The 17092-nt window shown below is 35.8% G+C and overlaps 1 protein-coding gene across 1 annotated transcript in view; it reads right to left on the reverse strand.

The window, feature by feature from the left end:
- Window positions 1-17092, reverse strand: part of slmo (PRELI domain containing slowmo) — a 49261-nt gene that overhangs the window by 16365 nt on the left and 15804 nt on the right. The window contains exons 3-4 of the mRNA XM_081758367.1: window positions 14443-14529; window positions 1389-1562 (exon numbers count right to left, since the gene is read on the reverse strand). Of these exons, the coding sequence (XP_081614493.1) occupies window positions 1389-1562; window positions 14443-14529 (261 nt within the window). The remainder of the gene's footprint in view (window positions 1-1388; window positions 1563-14442; window positions 14530-17092) is intronic.

The raw sequence follows: 17092 nt of genomic DNA on the forward strand, positions 1-17092 counted from the left end.
CGTTTGTGGCATTTGTTGCCTAACCTCTTCATGGATTGATTTTTCGCTTGTTTACGATTCTTGTACTTCTGATATAATGTTGATCTAATTTTTGTATTATATAAGAAAGCTAGGAAATGAAAAAATCAGACGAAGTGTTAATAATTTTCTTAATGTTAATTAAAACATATTGATTTAATTTTTGTATTTTTTAAAAAAGTTGATAATTACATACTTATGAATATTAAAAATTGTTTTCTTTCGTATTACGTTTGCCAAACTCTTCTTTTCGTTAAGTTCAATAAAGAACTACCAATAAAAGATTTCCGCGCACTCGAATTAAGGGAAGTGGCTCCGCGTAGCGTAGTTGCTAACGCTCTCGCCTTCGGTGCGAGCGGTCCCGGATTCGATTCCCGGTGGGGGCACTCGGTCGAAAAAGTGTAACACGCTCTTTCAGGCCAGCCACCCTGAATGAGGTTTTCCTGGGTTTTCCTCATTCACACCAGGCAAATGTCGGGGTGGTACCTAATTTATAGGTCCAGGCCGCTTCCTTCCTTCCCTTTCCCCGGATAGTGTGCTCCCTCAAACGTGACGAGCTAAATGGCCTTAGATGCCGAGAGCCCAGAAATCTAAAAATCCTAAATCCTAATCGAGCTGAGGGAAAGATATTTCGCATACAGGGTGTCTAAGACATTGAATTTAGGAACTGCAGTATGTCGTACTTATGGTATCACTTTTTTTTTTTTTTTTTTAAATTAACATTCTAATATAAAAATCAAAACTTAACACTTTTTTTTCACTCCATTGTAAGCATTTAATCTCCATTAAAGAAAGTGACGAAAGGAAAAAAAAGAACGATTTCAAAGTGAAAAATAATAGTTAAGTATACATATATTGGTCATTTAGCCACTAGAAATGTGTTTGACATTCATACTTATTGCATAACTACAGTAGAAGGGCTGCTTTAAGTTTTTTAATGGAATAGACTCACTATGTAATGCAGTCAATCATATCTAGTCTGGTCTACTTACCTTTGGCTTGAAAAGTTATCAAATAAAAAGCACATTTAACTTTGGTTGAAATTTAAATTTACAAAATTTAATTGTTAATTCAGTTTTTAGAATTTTGAAATTACAGTATTTCTAGTATGTAAAACAAAATCCAGTATAATTCAAGGACTTCCACTACAGTAGACACCTTGTGATATCTTGATTCGAACTTAGTACTAAGCGCCTAACATAATGACTTTTTAATTTAACTCGCGCCAAAACGTCTGGCGCCCAAATGGCTTCGCGCCCAAACGTCCAGTGCCCAAACGGCGGGGCCCAAAGGTCCGCGCCCAAACGTCACGTACCGGAGTAGTGGTCCCTTTTATTAACGAGTCTACATGTCAAGTAACAGATACTCACCTTTCCAGCATTTAGAGATATCCTATTGGCAAGGAGGTCTTCCATGTAATTGGTGAGTGGAACTCCTTTCACTGTAACAACAGCTTCTTGCTTTAAAAGAGTCTTACTTGGGTCGTCTGGATGGGGAGCGTAGCTAACCGTTTCATCAACCGCAATATAGCTACAGAACGTCAACTGTAAGAACACAAATACAACTTTAGGAATAATTCAAGTATATGAGTAGAAACATGACGGTCGATATGCTACATGTTCCCAACGTAAAATCTCATTTTAAGGTGTACCTAAATCAAGTTGAATTTTAATTTCGAACAAAATCAACCGCTTTGCATCCTTAAGAAAAGCGGAGTTAACAGAGCTATTGTGTTTTAATAAATTGAAAGAAATAAATGCTTAAACTTTATGTGGTTTTAATAAACTGCAAGAATAAATGCTTAATGTAATTTTAATAAAACTGCAAGAATAAGTGCTTAAACAATGTAGTTTTAATAAACTGCAAGAATAAATGCTTAAACAATGTAGTTTTAATAAATTGCAAGAATAAATGCTTAAACTAAATTTTACTACATATTTTACACAAGGTATATGCGAATCCTTATTGTAATACAAAACGTTTCAGTTTGTGTTTAACGTTCCTAATAGTTCACAGTAGCTCTAATAGTGCCTCTACCTGCTCTGGCTGCCGCCAATATATGGTGCTAGTGTGCAGAAAATTGCAACTTTAAAAATTGTATTAGATTAATTAAGATATGTTTAAATGAATCCCAAAATAAAGTCCGGGTAGGAAAATTTTTGTCCACGAGCTTTCACATCGAAAATGGCCTGAAACAAGGAGATGTGTTGTCGCCATTATTATTTAACTTCGTTCTGGAATACGCTTTAAGGAAAATCAAAGATAGCAACCAGGGCCTAGAGTTGAACGGTACTCACCAGGTTATGGCATATGCTGATGATGTAAATTTAACAGGGGATGATAGGAGAACATAGAAAGAAATGCAGAGATCTTATTAAACGCTTACAGGGACATGGGTTTAGAAGTAAATGCAGAGAAAACTAAATACATAGAAGTGCGTCGGGACCGGAATACAGCAAATTATGGATGCGTTAAAATGTTAAATAATACTTTTGATAAAGTGGATAGTTTCAAATATCTAGGATCAATATTAGAGGAAAATCATATTCACAGAGAAATTGAATGTCGACTAAAAGCAGGGAATTCGTGTTACTATTCGGTTCAAAATCTCTTGTTGTCGCGAATTCTGTCGAGGAATTTAGAGCTTAAAATATACAAAACGATAATCATGCCTGTTCTGTATGGCTGCGAAACATGGTTACTTACTCTGAGGGAAGAACATAGACTGAAAGTATTTGAGAACAAGATCCTGAGACGAATATTCGGACTCAAGAGGAACGGGAATGGCGGAAGCTTCATAACGAGGAACTACATAATTTATATGGTTTACCCAACATTGTTAGGGTCGTCAAGTCTAGGAGGCTTAGGTGGGCGGGTCATGTAGCTAGAATGGAAGAAAGTAGAAACTCTTTCAAAGTCTTGACTGGTAGACCCATAGGAAAACGATTAGGAAGACCTAGGCGCAGATGGGAGGATAATATTAAGATGGATCTCGCAGAGATAGGAATACAAAGTAGAAACTGGATGCAATTAGCTAAGGATAGAAGTCAGTGGAGAGCTTTTGTGAACGCGGCATTGAACCTCCGGGTTCCATAGGCCATAGAGTTAGTTATTGTTTCAATTTAATAATTTCAAAATAAGAAAGACTATTTTCACCTATAGCGTTCAGCGAATCAAAGGCTTGGGGAATAACTGATATTAGGTGAAAATGATTCTACCTTTTTGTTCCTAGAAGCTGAAAGTTTTGAATACATAAGCAAGAATCCATTTTCAGGAATCATCATTTCGGACTTAAAACAGAAAGGAGGTGACATGTTCTAGAAAAAATCTGATATTCGCGATGACATTTCTATTGAAATTTGTTTACTTGGTATATCGATACGCTTGCTGTTATTACTATTAAGTTTGTTGTTAAATGTTTGATTTAAGTTCATAATTTTGAAAGTAATCCTAACACACTCATTTTGCTAATAACTATACTAACTAACTAACTAACTCTATGGCCTATGGAACCCGGAGGTTCAGTGCCGCGTTCACAAAAGCTCTCCACTGACTTCTATCCTTAGCTAATTGCATCCAGTTTCTACTTTGTATTCCTATCTCTGCGAGATCCATCTTAATATTATCCTCCCATCTGCGCCTAGGTCTTCCTAATCGTTTTCCTATGGGTCTACCAGTCAAGACTTTAAAAGAGTTTCTACTTTCTTCCATTCTAGCTACATAACCCGCCCACCTAAGCCTCCTAGACTTGACGATCCTAACAATGTTGGGCAAACCGTATAAATTATGTAGTTCCTCGTTATGAAGCTTCCGCCATTCCCCATTCTCGTTCCTCTTGGGTCCGAATATTCTTCTCAGGATCCTGTTCTCAAATGCTTTCAGTCTATGTTCTTCCCTCAGAGTAAGCGACCATGTTTCGCAACCATACAGAACAGGCATGATTATCGTTTTATATATTTTAAGCTTCAAATTCCTCGACAGAATTCGCGACGACAAGAGATTTTGAACCGAATAGTAACACGAATTCGCTGCTTTTAGTCGACATTTAATTTCTTCGTGAATATGATTTTCGTCTGTTAATATTGATCCTAAATATTTGAAAGTATCCACTTTATCAAAAGTATTATTTAATATTTTAACGCCTCCACAATTTGCAGTATTACGGTCCCGACGCATTTCCATGTATTTAGTTTTCTCTGCATTTACTTCTAAACCCATGTCCCTGCAAGCGTTTAATAAGATCTCTGCATTTATTTCTACTGTTCTCCTATCATCCCCTATTAAATTTACATCATCAGCATATGCCATAACCTGGTGAATGCCGTTCAACTCTAGGCCCTGGTTGCTATCTTTGATTTTCCTTATGGCGTATTCCAGCACAAAGTTAAATAATAATGGCGACAACGCATCTCCTTGTTTCAGGCCATTTTCGACGTAGTTTATACTGGAACTTATAATAACAAAACTATTAAGAAATTGTAAAATATTGACTTCATTGATCGGTATGAGGCTACTGGTAGAAACACGAGAATTGAAGAAAAAATTGGAAGTCGGTCGAAAATATACTGATCATGTTTGTTACATGTGTTCCTTGCCTTATTTAATTTTCGTTCTTGTTTCTTAATTTATCATATTTGCGCTTGTTTTGTTTTTATTTCTGTGATTTCTATGTGTATTCGCATGTTAATGTATTTGGTTAATATAAATGAAGGATAAGGGGAAAAACAAGGAATGTCCATGTGTGCGCTTTATCGGTTGTTTTTTCCTATTTGTTGGTGACTAATACTATTTGACTGTATATGCCATTCATGCGTAGATGCAGAAATGTCCATGTAAAAAGGGGCAAAAGATTTGACTAACCCTATCCTTTTTTTACGCGGTTTTCAATATTAAAACTCCGTTTTCTTGAAAATGCACTTTTGTGTCATTCCGTTTTTCCTCCCTTACCCTTCAAATGTAATCTGCACTTGTGTTAGTGTGTAATACGTATTTATCAACAATAATTTCGGTAACTTTCTAAATTTCTAAATTTGTCGAATTGTTGATTCTTGCATAACATTTGGGAAAGTGACACAGTTGGCCCAGATTTTATTTATTTTGTTTGATACACTGATTTTGTGTTATAAAGTAAACTGGAAATTCTAATGTATAACATTGCAGAAATAATTAATAAGTTATTCAGCCAGTTTAATAGTGCAATTTCGTTCTATTTACATTTAATAGTTTGATTATATATAAAATTTGGTAGATGAGCTGTGAAGTAATGATTGTGTTTGAATGAAAGTTTATCTAGCCGATGACAAACTGATTATAGTTTCCTGTTGTTACGTTAGTATGTAAATAATACGTAAACATTACTCCTGATACTTGGACCATAGCCTATCATAATATTAAGTTTAGTGAGTGTCTCAAGCTTTTGTTTGTATGATTCAGTCAGTGTGTGACGTATATGGAATAAACACTAATATTAAATAATGTAATGCACTTGGAAGATATTGAGAATATTAAGCCTGTGCAAGAATAAAGTAAATAAATTTCTTATCGTCTACGACGGATCTAGTATGAAGAAAATTATATGACTGATTAATCTAATGACTGCTTGTTGAATTGTATGCTGCTGCAAAATACATTAAGGTCGTGATAACCTAGGTCCATGTAACTGATACTTAATGTCTAAACAACATATACGTTTTGGGGACTGCATTTATAAGCTGTTATGTATATAGGAAGCTTTGCTGAAAACTAGAGCTGTTTAATAAACTAATGTAATATTCTCTGAGGAAGAAGCTGTCTATTTTCTCTTTGCTTTGGAGTATAGTAGACATTTTATTTGCATCACACGCATAATATCTACTTTTTCTCACTCGAAAAAATCGGCATCTGTACCGTTTCTGTAATATGTAATATATTCATCTAACCAGAGAAGGGTCCGAATGGGGCACTCGAGTTGCCGAACGACATGTATCAGACATGAAAGAAGATGTGAAACTATGTACACTCATGTCCAAAATTATTGTCGCATATGTTATATATATATATATATATATATATATATATATATATATATATATATATATATAACTGTTTTCTTGTAAAAATATAATTTGATAATGATTTTGCAGGATACTTTTAATACTGTTACTGTGTGTATAATCGGGAAATGTATAGTATGAAATGTATAGTATAATCGGGAAATGTATTTGTGGTAAATTTCATAGGAAAAGAATTATAAATACGAAAATTATAATGACTAAAATAAAATGTTGCTAAATGGACAAGAAAATTTTATTTTCCTTTTATTGTTCTTATTTACTGCTCGTTTGACATGAAATTTGCTACATACATGTTTTTGCCGATTATACACATACTAACATTATAAGAAATACCGGGCGAATTAGTTATCAAATTATACTCCTAGAACAACATATTTATAGACATGCGACAATAATTTTGGACATGAGTGTACATATGAAAATTTATAGCGGCTGAGGGCAACATGGAAAAGCACGAGAGGCGAAAGAAATTTTGTCGACTGTAGGACACAGAAAGCTAAGGAATCACTCGTTCTACGCTTGAATGGCTACAGAAATAAAGGTCAAATGTTTAGTAGTAGATACATAAGATCAGCCATATCTGTAATTAGCATCATGGCCGCCATATTGAGTGCCCATCTTGAATTTGAATTCACAATGTAAAAGAGAAAGCGAGTCATGTGGCATATGAAATAGCACTGAAATTTTAATAGGAAATCATTAGTGTTAACTATTTTGTAGTAACTTTATTGCGAGTTGAGAAGTAACATGCAAGAAAGTCGTGAGAGAACATTTGAACAAACTGCGGAATAATCTGTCGGAATAATGCTGGCACATGATGTACATCTAGAAAAAGATTACGAAGAGCATTTGCACGTGCAAAGAGCTGGAAATTTTGCCGTGTAAAAGATTGATAATTATTGTCAGTTAAAACACCCAACACAATGGAGGGCTGGGAATTACAGGTAGAACTATGAATTGGTTCTTCTCAAAGAAAATAACATAGATCATCACATGGTCAAGTATACTGATAAAGGTACATACCAATCTATGAAGGACAGTTGATGTGAACAGTATCTATAAGTGTGTGATGAAAACAAGAGCTGTTCTCACCTGCCACGCTATCATCTATCTCGAACATTTAATATTCTCCGTCCACCATATTAATATTCACTAATAACTACATTTCTGATCTTCACAGGGATTATTGTTGCACGTCCCAAACTCAAGCACTAATAATGACAACTACCTGGAGATTCATATTCATGACCACAAGAAGAAATAACTATTCCATATGAGAATTAGAATATACCTTGTCATTTTCTAGAACTTCCTCAACAGTGGCTCACCAACCAAGGGTACATTTACCTTCCTACTAACCAGGGTTTGCCCAAGTGGGCCCAGCCCGAAAAAACCCGGTGGTTTTTTTCGGGTTGGACCCACCTGAAAAAACCCACTTTAAAACCCACCTGGGTTTTTGACCTATTTGTTAGTATATTACTGATACAACTAAGGTGATCACATTGTAAGTGATTTTTATCAGATTTTAGACTTTCCTTGGGCGAATTAGAGGCTTTCACGTTAAGGTATACACCGTACAACATCATTCAACATAAGACCTTTGTAAAGTTCTGAATGCACTAAGTGAATTAAAAAAAAAAAAAAAAAAAAAAAAAAAAAAAAAAAAAACTTTACCTTAGCTTGAGATAGTTATAGAACAAATTAATGTATGGATTATGCTTATAGCCTATTTGAAGTAAAATAAGCAATTTTGTACTTTAAAAAATATTTTCCGTGAATAGTATGCTCGTCGACTTGGCGACACCGAGGGACATTATCACTCATACGCTTGACGAGTTTAAGGTCATAGGAGCCGGTACTAATAGTACATATGTAAATACATTAGTAAAACTATTAGTATAATTTCTTACCTTTGATGTAAAATACGAGATTCTTCAACTAAAATTTGATTTTCCAACAACAGTAGTTTAGTTCAGTCATTAGTTACTACTCTTCACATAAGCATTCTGTAGAATCAACATCAGCAATAGCGTAAAAATTCTTGTCAAATTTAAGAAGCTTAATGCTCGGAATTCCGAAGACTATGTAACGCTTACTATTTCAAGTGTTGAGTTCAAATTTCCGTACTAGTGGAAGTTTTGATGTACACGCCATGAAAGAAGTGCTCGAGAAATTCTCGAATTAAACGCAGAAGGATCGGAAATGAATACTTCAACAATAAAACTATTTATTTTACGCTTAAGCCTGCCATACGTCCCGTAAAAAAGGGAATGTCCCCTTTTTGGGCCCGAGTGTCCCGCGTCCCCGTAAATTTTGTCGGGACAGGGAAATGGCCCGTATTTTAACTCCATTCCATTTCTGCTATCAATATCAGCTTATTCGAAAAGTGAAAAACAAAAAATTCCGACATTGGCTGGGAATCCTGTAATTAGTGAATGAACAGTACGATGTTGCATGTAACAGTTTCGATGAAGTTATAACACCACCTGTTCGACTTGATAGCGAGCGAAATTTGCAATGCTACTTTTTCCATTGCACTTGATGGAAACTCGGATACTCTCCGGAACATAAAAAGATGGCTTTGAGTGTTTCTACATTTACAAAACACAGGGAAGATGACTAACCTTTTCTTCAGCAACACATTAGATAAGTTAACAAGAATTATAATCTTTTTAAGACGCTAGGGGCACAGAATTGTGCTTTGGTCCACGTCTTAGAAAAATGTACAACTGGCCCTGACAATTACACACGACACAAGAAGAAAAATCTGGTTTTCATCAGAGTAAACTGACGAACGTAATTTTGGCAGATACAGCCATATAAATATTGCTCAACGCGCTAAAAATATTAAAAGTAGATTGTACAACTGATTTAAATAATCTGCATATTGTTTTCCTGTAAAGCATTTTTATAGCACATCTTAAGTTTTTAGGCATCTTCAGTCTATACAATTAATTGCAGGGTACGAACAGAGAAAAGCAGCTGCTGCTTAGTGAACTTTCGCCTATTATATTATTGAAAAAAAAAATAAATAAAATGAAATCTTTTAGTTTTAGTCTCACGGTTATACGCTCTACCACTAAGCCACCGCGGCCTATTATACTTTGTTCATAACCAGACTACAGTTCATTGTATTGTGTTGGAAACTTAAGGAGGGGGGGGGGGTCTGAGGTGTCCCGTATTCTCAGAGAAAATATGGCAGGTTGATTTACGCTGGAGGATGTTAATTTCATATAAGACATTTTAAAACATTTATTTATTTCATACAACATGAATTGTATCTTTGTTTTAAATTAATAGACCCCTTTTGGTATTCATATTTGGCGAACGTCAGTCAGGCTTCTGGATGACTTGATCTACATTTGTTCGTTTGTCTGCCGAGCTCCTTCATGGCTATGCGGTTAGTGTACGCGTCTTCGGCGTGGGACCCGGGTTTGCTTCCCGGAGGGAGCTCATGTGGTTCGATTCCACGTTAATCAGTAGGTCCCGTCTCATATAGCCTCGCTGCTGAAAGGGACGTTAAACACAAAATCAACTCAACTCGTTTGTCTGCCTCTACCACACACACTACAGGTACAACTTTCTGCCTTTTGAAGTTAAAATTTTCAGAATACAAGCACGAGACACTAAATTTCCTGTATAGACTTTGGCGGCATACCAACGTAAAATATCAAAATGGTAGCCATTTTTTCAAAACAGCAAGTATCCATGCTACGAAGCGCAATTTTCAGTCTTTTAAATTGAAATTTTGACGTTGGAAGCACAAAATATGTTAAATTTGCTGTATAGATTTTCTCGGCGATCGAATGTAAAGTTTCAAAATGGCGACCATTTTTTCAAAACAGCAGTAAGTAGAAAATTGTTGCAAGTTGTGACAATGACAATCTTGAAATATAAATCACATTTTAACACTTTTATCCTAAAGACATTGAAATATTTCGAAAAAACCCGAAAAAAACCAATTAAACCCGAAAAAACCCATATGGGCCCAGGTGGGTTGGGCTTTTTCAAACCCTGCTACTAACCACTCTATCTTACTTGACTACTTCACTGATAACGCAGATACTAGCTAATGAGCTTTCTCGCGTATTTTCTGTCTGCAAACTGGACACACAGTAGGTGGCACGGACTCACATTTGGTCTCTTTTTTTTCTTTATCGTCAATGACTATCTTTCCCTTACTCACAACTATTCTGCATGTAAACACACTTCATTCTGTGTGTATAAAAACCAGAGGTCTCCAAGCTCTAACTTTTGCGTCATACTAGTGACTCTATATCATACAGTTTATATGCATTCTTCTTGCATGTTACTTCTCTACTCAACAGTTACTACAGAATGGTTAACACCAGTGTATTCCTGGTAAAATTTCAGTGCTATTTCATATGCCGCATGACCCACTTTCTCTTTTATACTATGAATCCAAATTCTCGATGGTCACTTTTAATATGGCGGCCATGATGTTAATTACATATAGCAGATTTTATGCATCTACTACTAAAGATTTAGCTTCATTTCTGTGGCCATTCACGCGCGGAACAAGTGATTCCTTAGCTTTGTTGCTTGACCCCACGGTCGGCCATATTTCTTCCGGCTCTCCTGCTTTTCCATGTTGCCCTCAGCCGCTATTAATTTGCATATGAACATAGTTTCACACCCTCTTTCATATCTGATACATGTCGTTCGGCAACTCGAGTGCCCCATTCGGACCCTTCCCTAGTAAGGATTTGTCTCCTGTGCGGAACTGAAACCTCGCCTACTGTGCTGTCCTGTAGCACACTGCGCGAAGTTTGACTGGTGCGACTAAAGCAGGTCGACTTACCATAACAGAACCGTAGTCCAAGTATGACAATGGATCATATTCATTATTATGGTCACCAGTAAGCTACAGAAAGCTCTTATAAACGGATTCCCGTTATGTAACCAAAATATTGAAAACTTTCAGGTTCTAGGAATACAAAATGTTTTCATCTTGTAGTATATGTTCTATCAGCCAATATACTAACTCAAATACAATCTATACTATAAAGTTTCAAGAGCTGAGTAATTCTATTGCACATTCAAAACACGGTAGATTTTTCAAATTTGCAACTACTTTTAGAGCATGTCTTGCAAATTAAATTTGCTTGACGGGGAGCTTTTGAGGTATTTCCGGGGTAGTGTGGACAGTATTGCCGCCTTAACTTACGTCGCAGTAGGGTTGTCTCATAACACGTGGCAGACAAGAATCATTCAAGTAGTTTGTTCCGAGCTATCCAATTTAGTTATCTTAGCACAAGCTTTACATTCCCCGAGCCAAATACAATATTTGATCGAAATCTTGTAAAGATATATTAGGTTTCGACGATCTGTTTTAGTGATATAGTACAGTACGATAGTATTCGCGGATACCGCATGCGCACAGGCAATTGTTTTAAAATAGTTGACAGAGATGTTTTATTCTGACAATATACTTTGACTGAATTCCTGCTGCTGAAATTTACAGATTGGGGTTTGTATGGCCATGTGCGTATGGGTGCCAGAAGTGTTAAAAGGAGGGTAAAACATTGCAGATCAGCCTATAAGCGATTGGCCACGAACAATCTCCACGGAAGGCAACATGGAACGAGTTGATATTATTAAATAAGACAGAAGGAACACTGGATACAACTGAAGTAATACTTTCTAATGGACACAATGCAATGCAGAAATTGTAATAGGTTATCAACGAAATGTCGCTGAGTCCTATTATACATTTATTGACGGCTGAAAAAAATATACCCAAAAGGCACCGTTCATATCATCTTTAGAGATATCGAAGTGTTTTATATTTATAGCAGGGTTGGCAAAAACCATGGTTTTTATTTTTTTAAAAAAGAAAACTGCTTTTTTGGTTTAAATAATTTGCTCTATGTATTTATATCACATATGGATAAAAATAAGTTTGTTTCGCCTTGGTGTTATTATGCAACAACCGGGTTATGCTAGAAGGAGTCACATAATATTAAAGCGGAATCCAAACCGCTTCTAGGGTTACATGCGAGAGAAATTGTCCTGCACTTGAACTCGAAACCGGGACTAATTGGCCACAAATGCGATACGTCTGCCGATTCACTCACGAAGGACTCTTGATAAAAATACATTGTACTGATCTTTACATAATTGTTAATATAATTTTCAGGAGGACAAAAAGATAAACAATTACACAACTGAAACCATTATGCAGAATTACATATGGATAATTTCAAAGTACTGCAGAGTGTGTAAGAACTAATTTAGTCCAAGTTAGTTGGCTACGACTTTTATTATTTCAAGTTAAATAAATATGACTTAATTTGCGTATCAGTAAGAAAAGTGAATCAAGATACAACTTATTTGAGTCCACTTTGGCTCTGACCCATTTAAATTTAAATATATACCAAAGATACTTCTGATTTCAATAAATGCCTCTGGTGGGGTTTATATGACCCACCCACCCAAGAAAGAAGTACGGCATTTTGAGGTATTTTATCAATAGTGAATATTATTGAAACGAAACAATATTTAGAATTTTTCTTTGATTGCAACTGCATAACAATATTAACAAACTATAAAAAAAAAAAAAAAAAAAAAAAAAAAAAATCACAAAAGAAATATTTATAAACTTAAAAAAAAAATTGCTTTTGTAGTATAATCTCTTTCAGTAATAAATGGGGAATTTAGGTGTGTTCATCAAGATTTTACGAACACTTACACTTTTATGAACATTTTTCGTTTTTTGGTTTAAACCAGTTTTTTTTTTTTTTTTTTTTTTTTTTTTTTTTTTTTTTTTTTTTTTTACCAAGGTTTAAACCAGCCAACCCTGATTTATAGACTAGCCTTTGGTCAGCTGGGGACTCTACCCCCAGACCCCCGAATCTGCTCGGCCTGCGGCCTCGCATTTCTTATCTATCGCTCTTTGCATCAACAGTGAATTTCGTGAACTTGCTCTTCATATTTCCTAAGTCTGCCCATCCGGGGGCTTCGCCCCAACACACTGTCCTTGCTTGGCCTACGGCCTCGCACCTCTTGAACCCACAATTCTATTGTTTCTTTCCTATTTCAACTATCTAAAAAGTAAGACAAGAAAGCGCCCATTTAAATAGCATGGGAATTTCTTCATCCCCCTTCAGACCCCTAAAAAATTAAAAATATTCACTTTTGGCAATTTTCTTGTCGGTTAGTCCTGGAAGGCTACAATCATGCCAAATTTCATCATTCTAATCCGGGTGGAAGTGCCTACACATTTTGGGTTGTAGAAGACGTCCCATATATATAACACTAGCAGCGTTCACCCCGCTTCGCTGCGGTCACCCCGGAACGCAATAAACTTTGTTACTTAGATAATTTTTACTTTTTCGCTTTCAAGTGATATGATAAAAACCATAGAAGATTGCAGTAAATGTTAACATTATATCGCCTGTCATTTATGTTAACCCGCCCCGCTTCGCTGCGGTCACCCCCGAACGCAATAAACTTTGTTACTTAGATAATTTTTACTTTTTCGCTTTCAAGTGATATGATAAAAACCATTATAACGCCTGTCATTTATGTTAACCCGCCGAGTGACACGGTCATGCGGGTTGCATATAAATACGTTTATTTTTATACCTATGATGAACTAACAAAGGATTTGTACGTAATGGACACCTGAATGGTCAATTATCTCAAGACACTGGTAATTGAAAATTAAAGTGATATGATAAAAACCATCTAGGGTCCAAATCCTAATAACCCCCCAAAAATAAAAGAAATTGGTTCAGCCGTATTAGCGTGATGAGCGGACAAAGGATTTGTACGTTCTCTTTTATATATATAGATAGATGGGAAAGTTTTTTCAGTTCCCTATAAAACCACTCTACGTTTGGAAATTTTTATTTCTGATGATTTACTTAGGTAACGCTAACGTAAACGTACAAGCATACCGAATTTCAAGTTTTTTATTCCAATTCTAAGCACCTAAAATATGAGATAGGGGAAAAAAAAAGCCTATTTAAATAACATGGGGAAATTCTTCATTCCCTCTTTAGAACTCCTAAAAGTTAAAAATATTCACTTTTGGCAATTTTCCTGTTGGCTAGTTCCGGAAAACTACAATCATGCCAAATTTAATCATTGTAGCCCTTCAGGAAGTGCTCAACAATTTATGTCAGCTCATGTAGTTTTATATATAGTTAAGATAGGATATAGTTGACCGGTTGCTCTCTCGTCTTGTCTGTTAAGTTTTATATTGCTTACTTTCACTGTTTACCTTTTCCTTGAAAAGAGTGCTAAATATAGAAGAGGTACATGAAAATTAGCTTCACAACTATTTTCCAGGTTTAACCGTTTAACTCCAAAGCCAATAGTTAATATGAATTTGAGATTTACTTACATTTCTTGTTTTAAGTACCATTCTTCTGGAATTTGGATCGACTTCGGAATGTTCACTGGCATAACATACGCTAGCCGTTCCTATTAACTGAAAAAGAAAGTTCCTATTAGCTATGTAGTATTTTCAATTCATAACTTTTTAGAAGAAAAGTACAAACGTTAAATAAATTTACTGCACAAGTTACTAAGAGCACAGCATTTAAAGTAACTTCTACTACCTTTTTATTTTGAAACTTCTTTCAATCTAATGTTCATTTCTTTCCGTATTACCAGGTTAAGTTTCCCCACAAATGCAGGTAACTTCAATCTAACTATACTTGGTGACTTCGATGAAGTAACTTGCATTGAATGCAGTAAAGCGGACAGAGTAATTATTTCTCGCCAATTTGCAAGTTAGCTTAATATACGAATTGAACTTTTATTTATTATTATTAGTTTCATATCAGTATCTGAATTTTGCTTTCATCATCTTATCTATTACAGAATGAAGCTACGACGCTATTCACCCAAGAAAGCAAGGTAGTTCCTTGTAATATTTTTTCTTCCGTATGTGGATCAAGTATCAACGGAAATTACTTCATCCGGTTAGCAAAAGTTGAATTGAGTTGATTTTGAGTAACATCCCTTTCAGCAGTGAGGATATGAGACGGGACCTACTGATTAACGTGGAATCCGAACATGACCTCCCGCCGGGAATCGAACCCGGGCTTCCCACGCCAAAGGCACGTACGCTAACCGCTTAGCTACGACGGAGCTCTGGCTGCAATAGAGGAATAAGATCAGAGAGATTCGATCCCTCGGAAGTTTAATCCACATCAAAAAGCCATTACTCGCTACCTCAGTTTTTTGCTCCATGGGCATTAACATCGAAAGCAGTAGTTCATGTCTATCACTTCTGGTTGCAATAAAATAAAGTCAGAGATTAAATATATTCTTTGTATTGAATCCCTATCATAATCTGTCGCTAACTACTTTCATTTTATCCATTATGCGATCAATATTGTAATCGAATAGACGAAGTAGACAAAACTCATTCTTGTGGCGCTGAAATATGCTAAAAAACAGTTTTTTGATATCCTTACCGTTTTTGGTCTATGAAAATAAATATTGAAACCAGAAGTATTAGTAAGTTCCAACCACTTCCGGTGCAGCAGATGGCTGTGGTTACGTTCCCTTGAGAAGCTGAGCCGACTAGAAAAAACTTGTCGCTATCTATTGCGTGTTTGTTCTAGGGCGATAAACATTGAAACCGGAAGTGGTTGATTTCTACCACTTCCGGTTTGAACAAGGTTAGCCTAGGATGTGAAATTATTCGTGGGACGCTGAATAGACTGCAAAAAATCGCTTCTCAATATATTTTATCATGTTTGCTATATGAAAATCAGTTCAAACCAGAAATAGGGAATTGTTACCACTTCTGCTTTTGATATTGTATAGCCTCGATCTCTTTACATTTTTGTTCTATGAAAATCATTACTGAAACCGGAATAAATAAATTTAACCACTTCCGGTTTTAACAGTGTTGTGGATGGTGACGGCGTTTCCTTGAAACGCTGAATCGATTGCTTGCAGAAAACTGCTTGTCGCTATCTATTACCGTTTTGTTCTACGGGAAAAACGTTGAAACAGGAAATGGCTAAATGCAACCACTTTCGGTTTGAATTAATAGGTTAAGGGAGAGGAAGGAATCTATTCTTGGGACGCTGAATCGGTTGCAAATGTCCTTCTTAATATGTCTTTTATCGTTTTTGCTCGCATACTTGTCGACAGACAGACATAGCCGTTCTATAAGATATCCGACACTTACGAGTGACATTAGGTTGGAAGTCTAAAAACTTACGAACATTCGCTTTCACATTCAGAAAAAAGGAGGACATAGTACCTTGATGCAAAAGTGAGAATCCAGCTTTCGGTCTCTAGACGCGCAATTAGTTTTGTCCCCCAAAATTTCACATATATACACACATAGGGATTTTGGGGTAAATATTAGAGTTTCACAAACAACGTTAGTATCGCACTTTTCCGTAATTTTTGAATAAAAAGTATGTACTCACAATTAATCGAATGATCAAGTTATAGTTGATCAAATTCGTAAGAATGTGTAGATCATGTGACTAGTAACGGTGCCGCTACTTCCTGATTCTTGTAGCTTCTGTCCCGCTACTAAAATAATTCAATGAAAAAATCATATTTCTCGTTTCATGACCTAATATTATGTAAGTCTGAAGTCTATTTTAGTTAATATGTTTTACACTTGGCACTAACTTCAAACAACTACATGGGAAAGGACTTCCTTTACTCACAAAATGTCAGCAATTACCTTACTGATTCACCCGCACTTACAGATTGTCAAGATTTTTCTGATTTGTAATCCGGAATTTTAATGCTCAAAACATTTGCAAGAAATAACCGTGTAAAATACTTCTACGGACTAAAAGCGTGATTATCGAAACTTATACTGGATTCCTTTACAAAGTTTAGAGTATGTCCATTAACTGCTAAAGCTTTCTGAAGTTGGTGAGGAAGAATTCACACCTCCAAAGCAGTTTTCTACTTAAAGCTTCCACTTTTCCCTTACCTTATTCTACGTCATTGGATTGCTTTGAATCTATATAGCCTCTCCGTACAACATTTATTCGAAAATCATTCAT

This window comes from Thermobia domestica, chromosome 1 (genome assembly GCF_964235325.1).
Source record: "Thermobia domestica chromosome 1, izTheDome1.hap1.1, whole genome shotgun sequence".
Lineage (NCBI taxonomy): Eukaryota > Metazoa > Arthropoda > Insecta > Zygentoma > Lepismatidae > Thermobia > Thermobia domestica.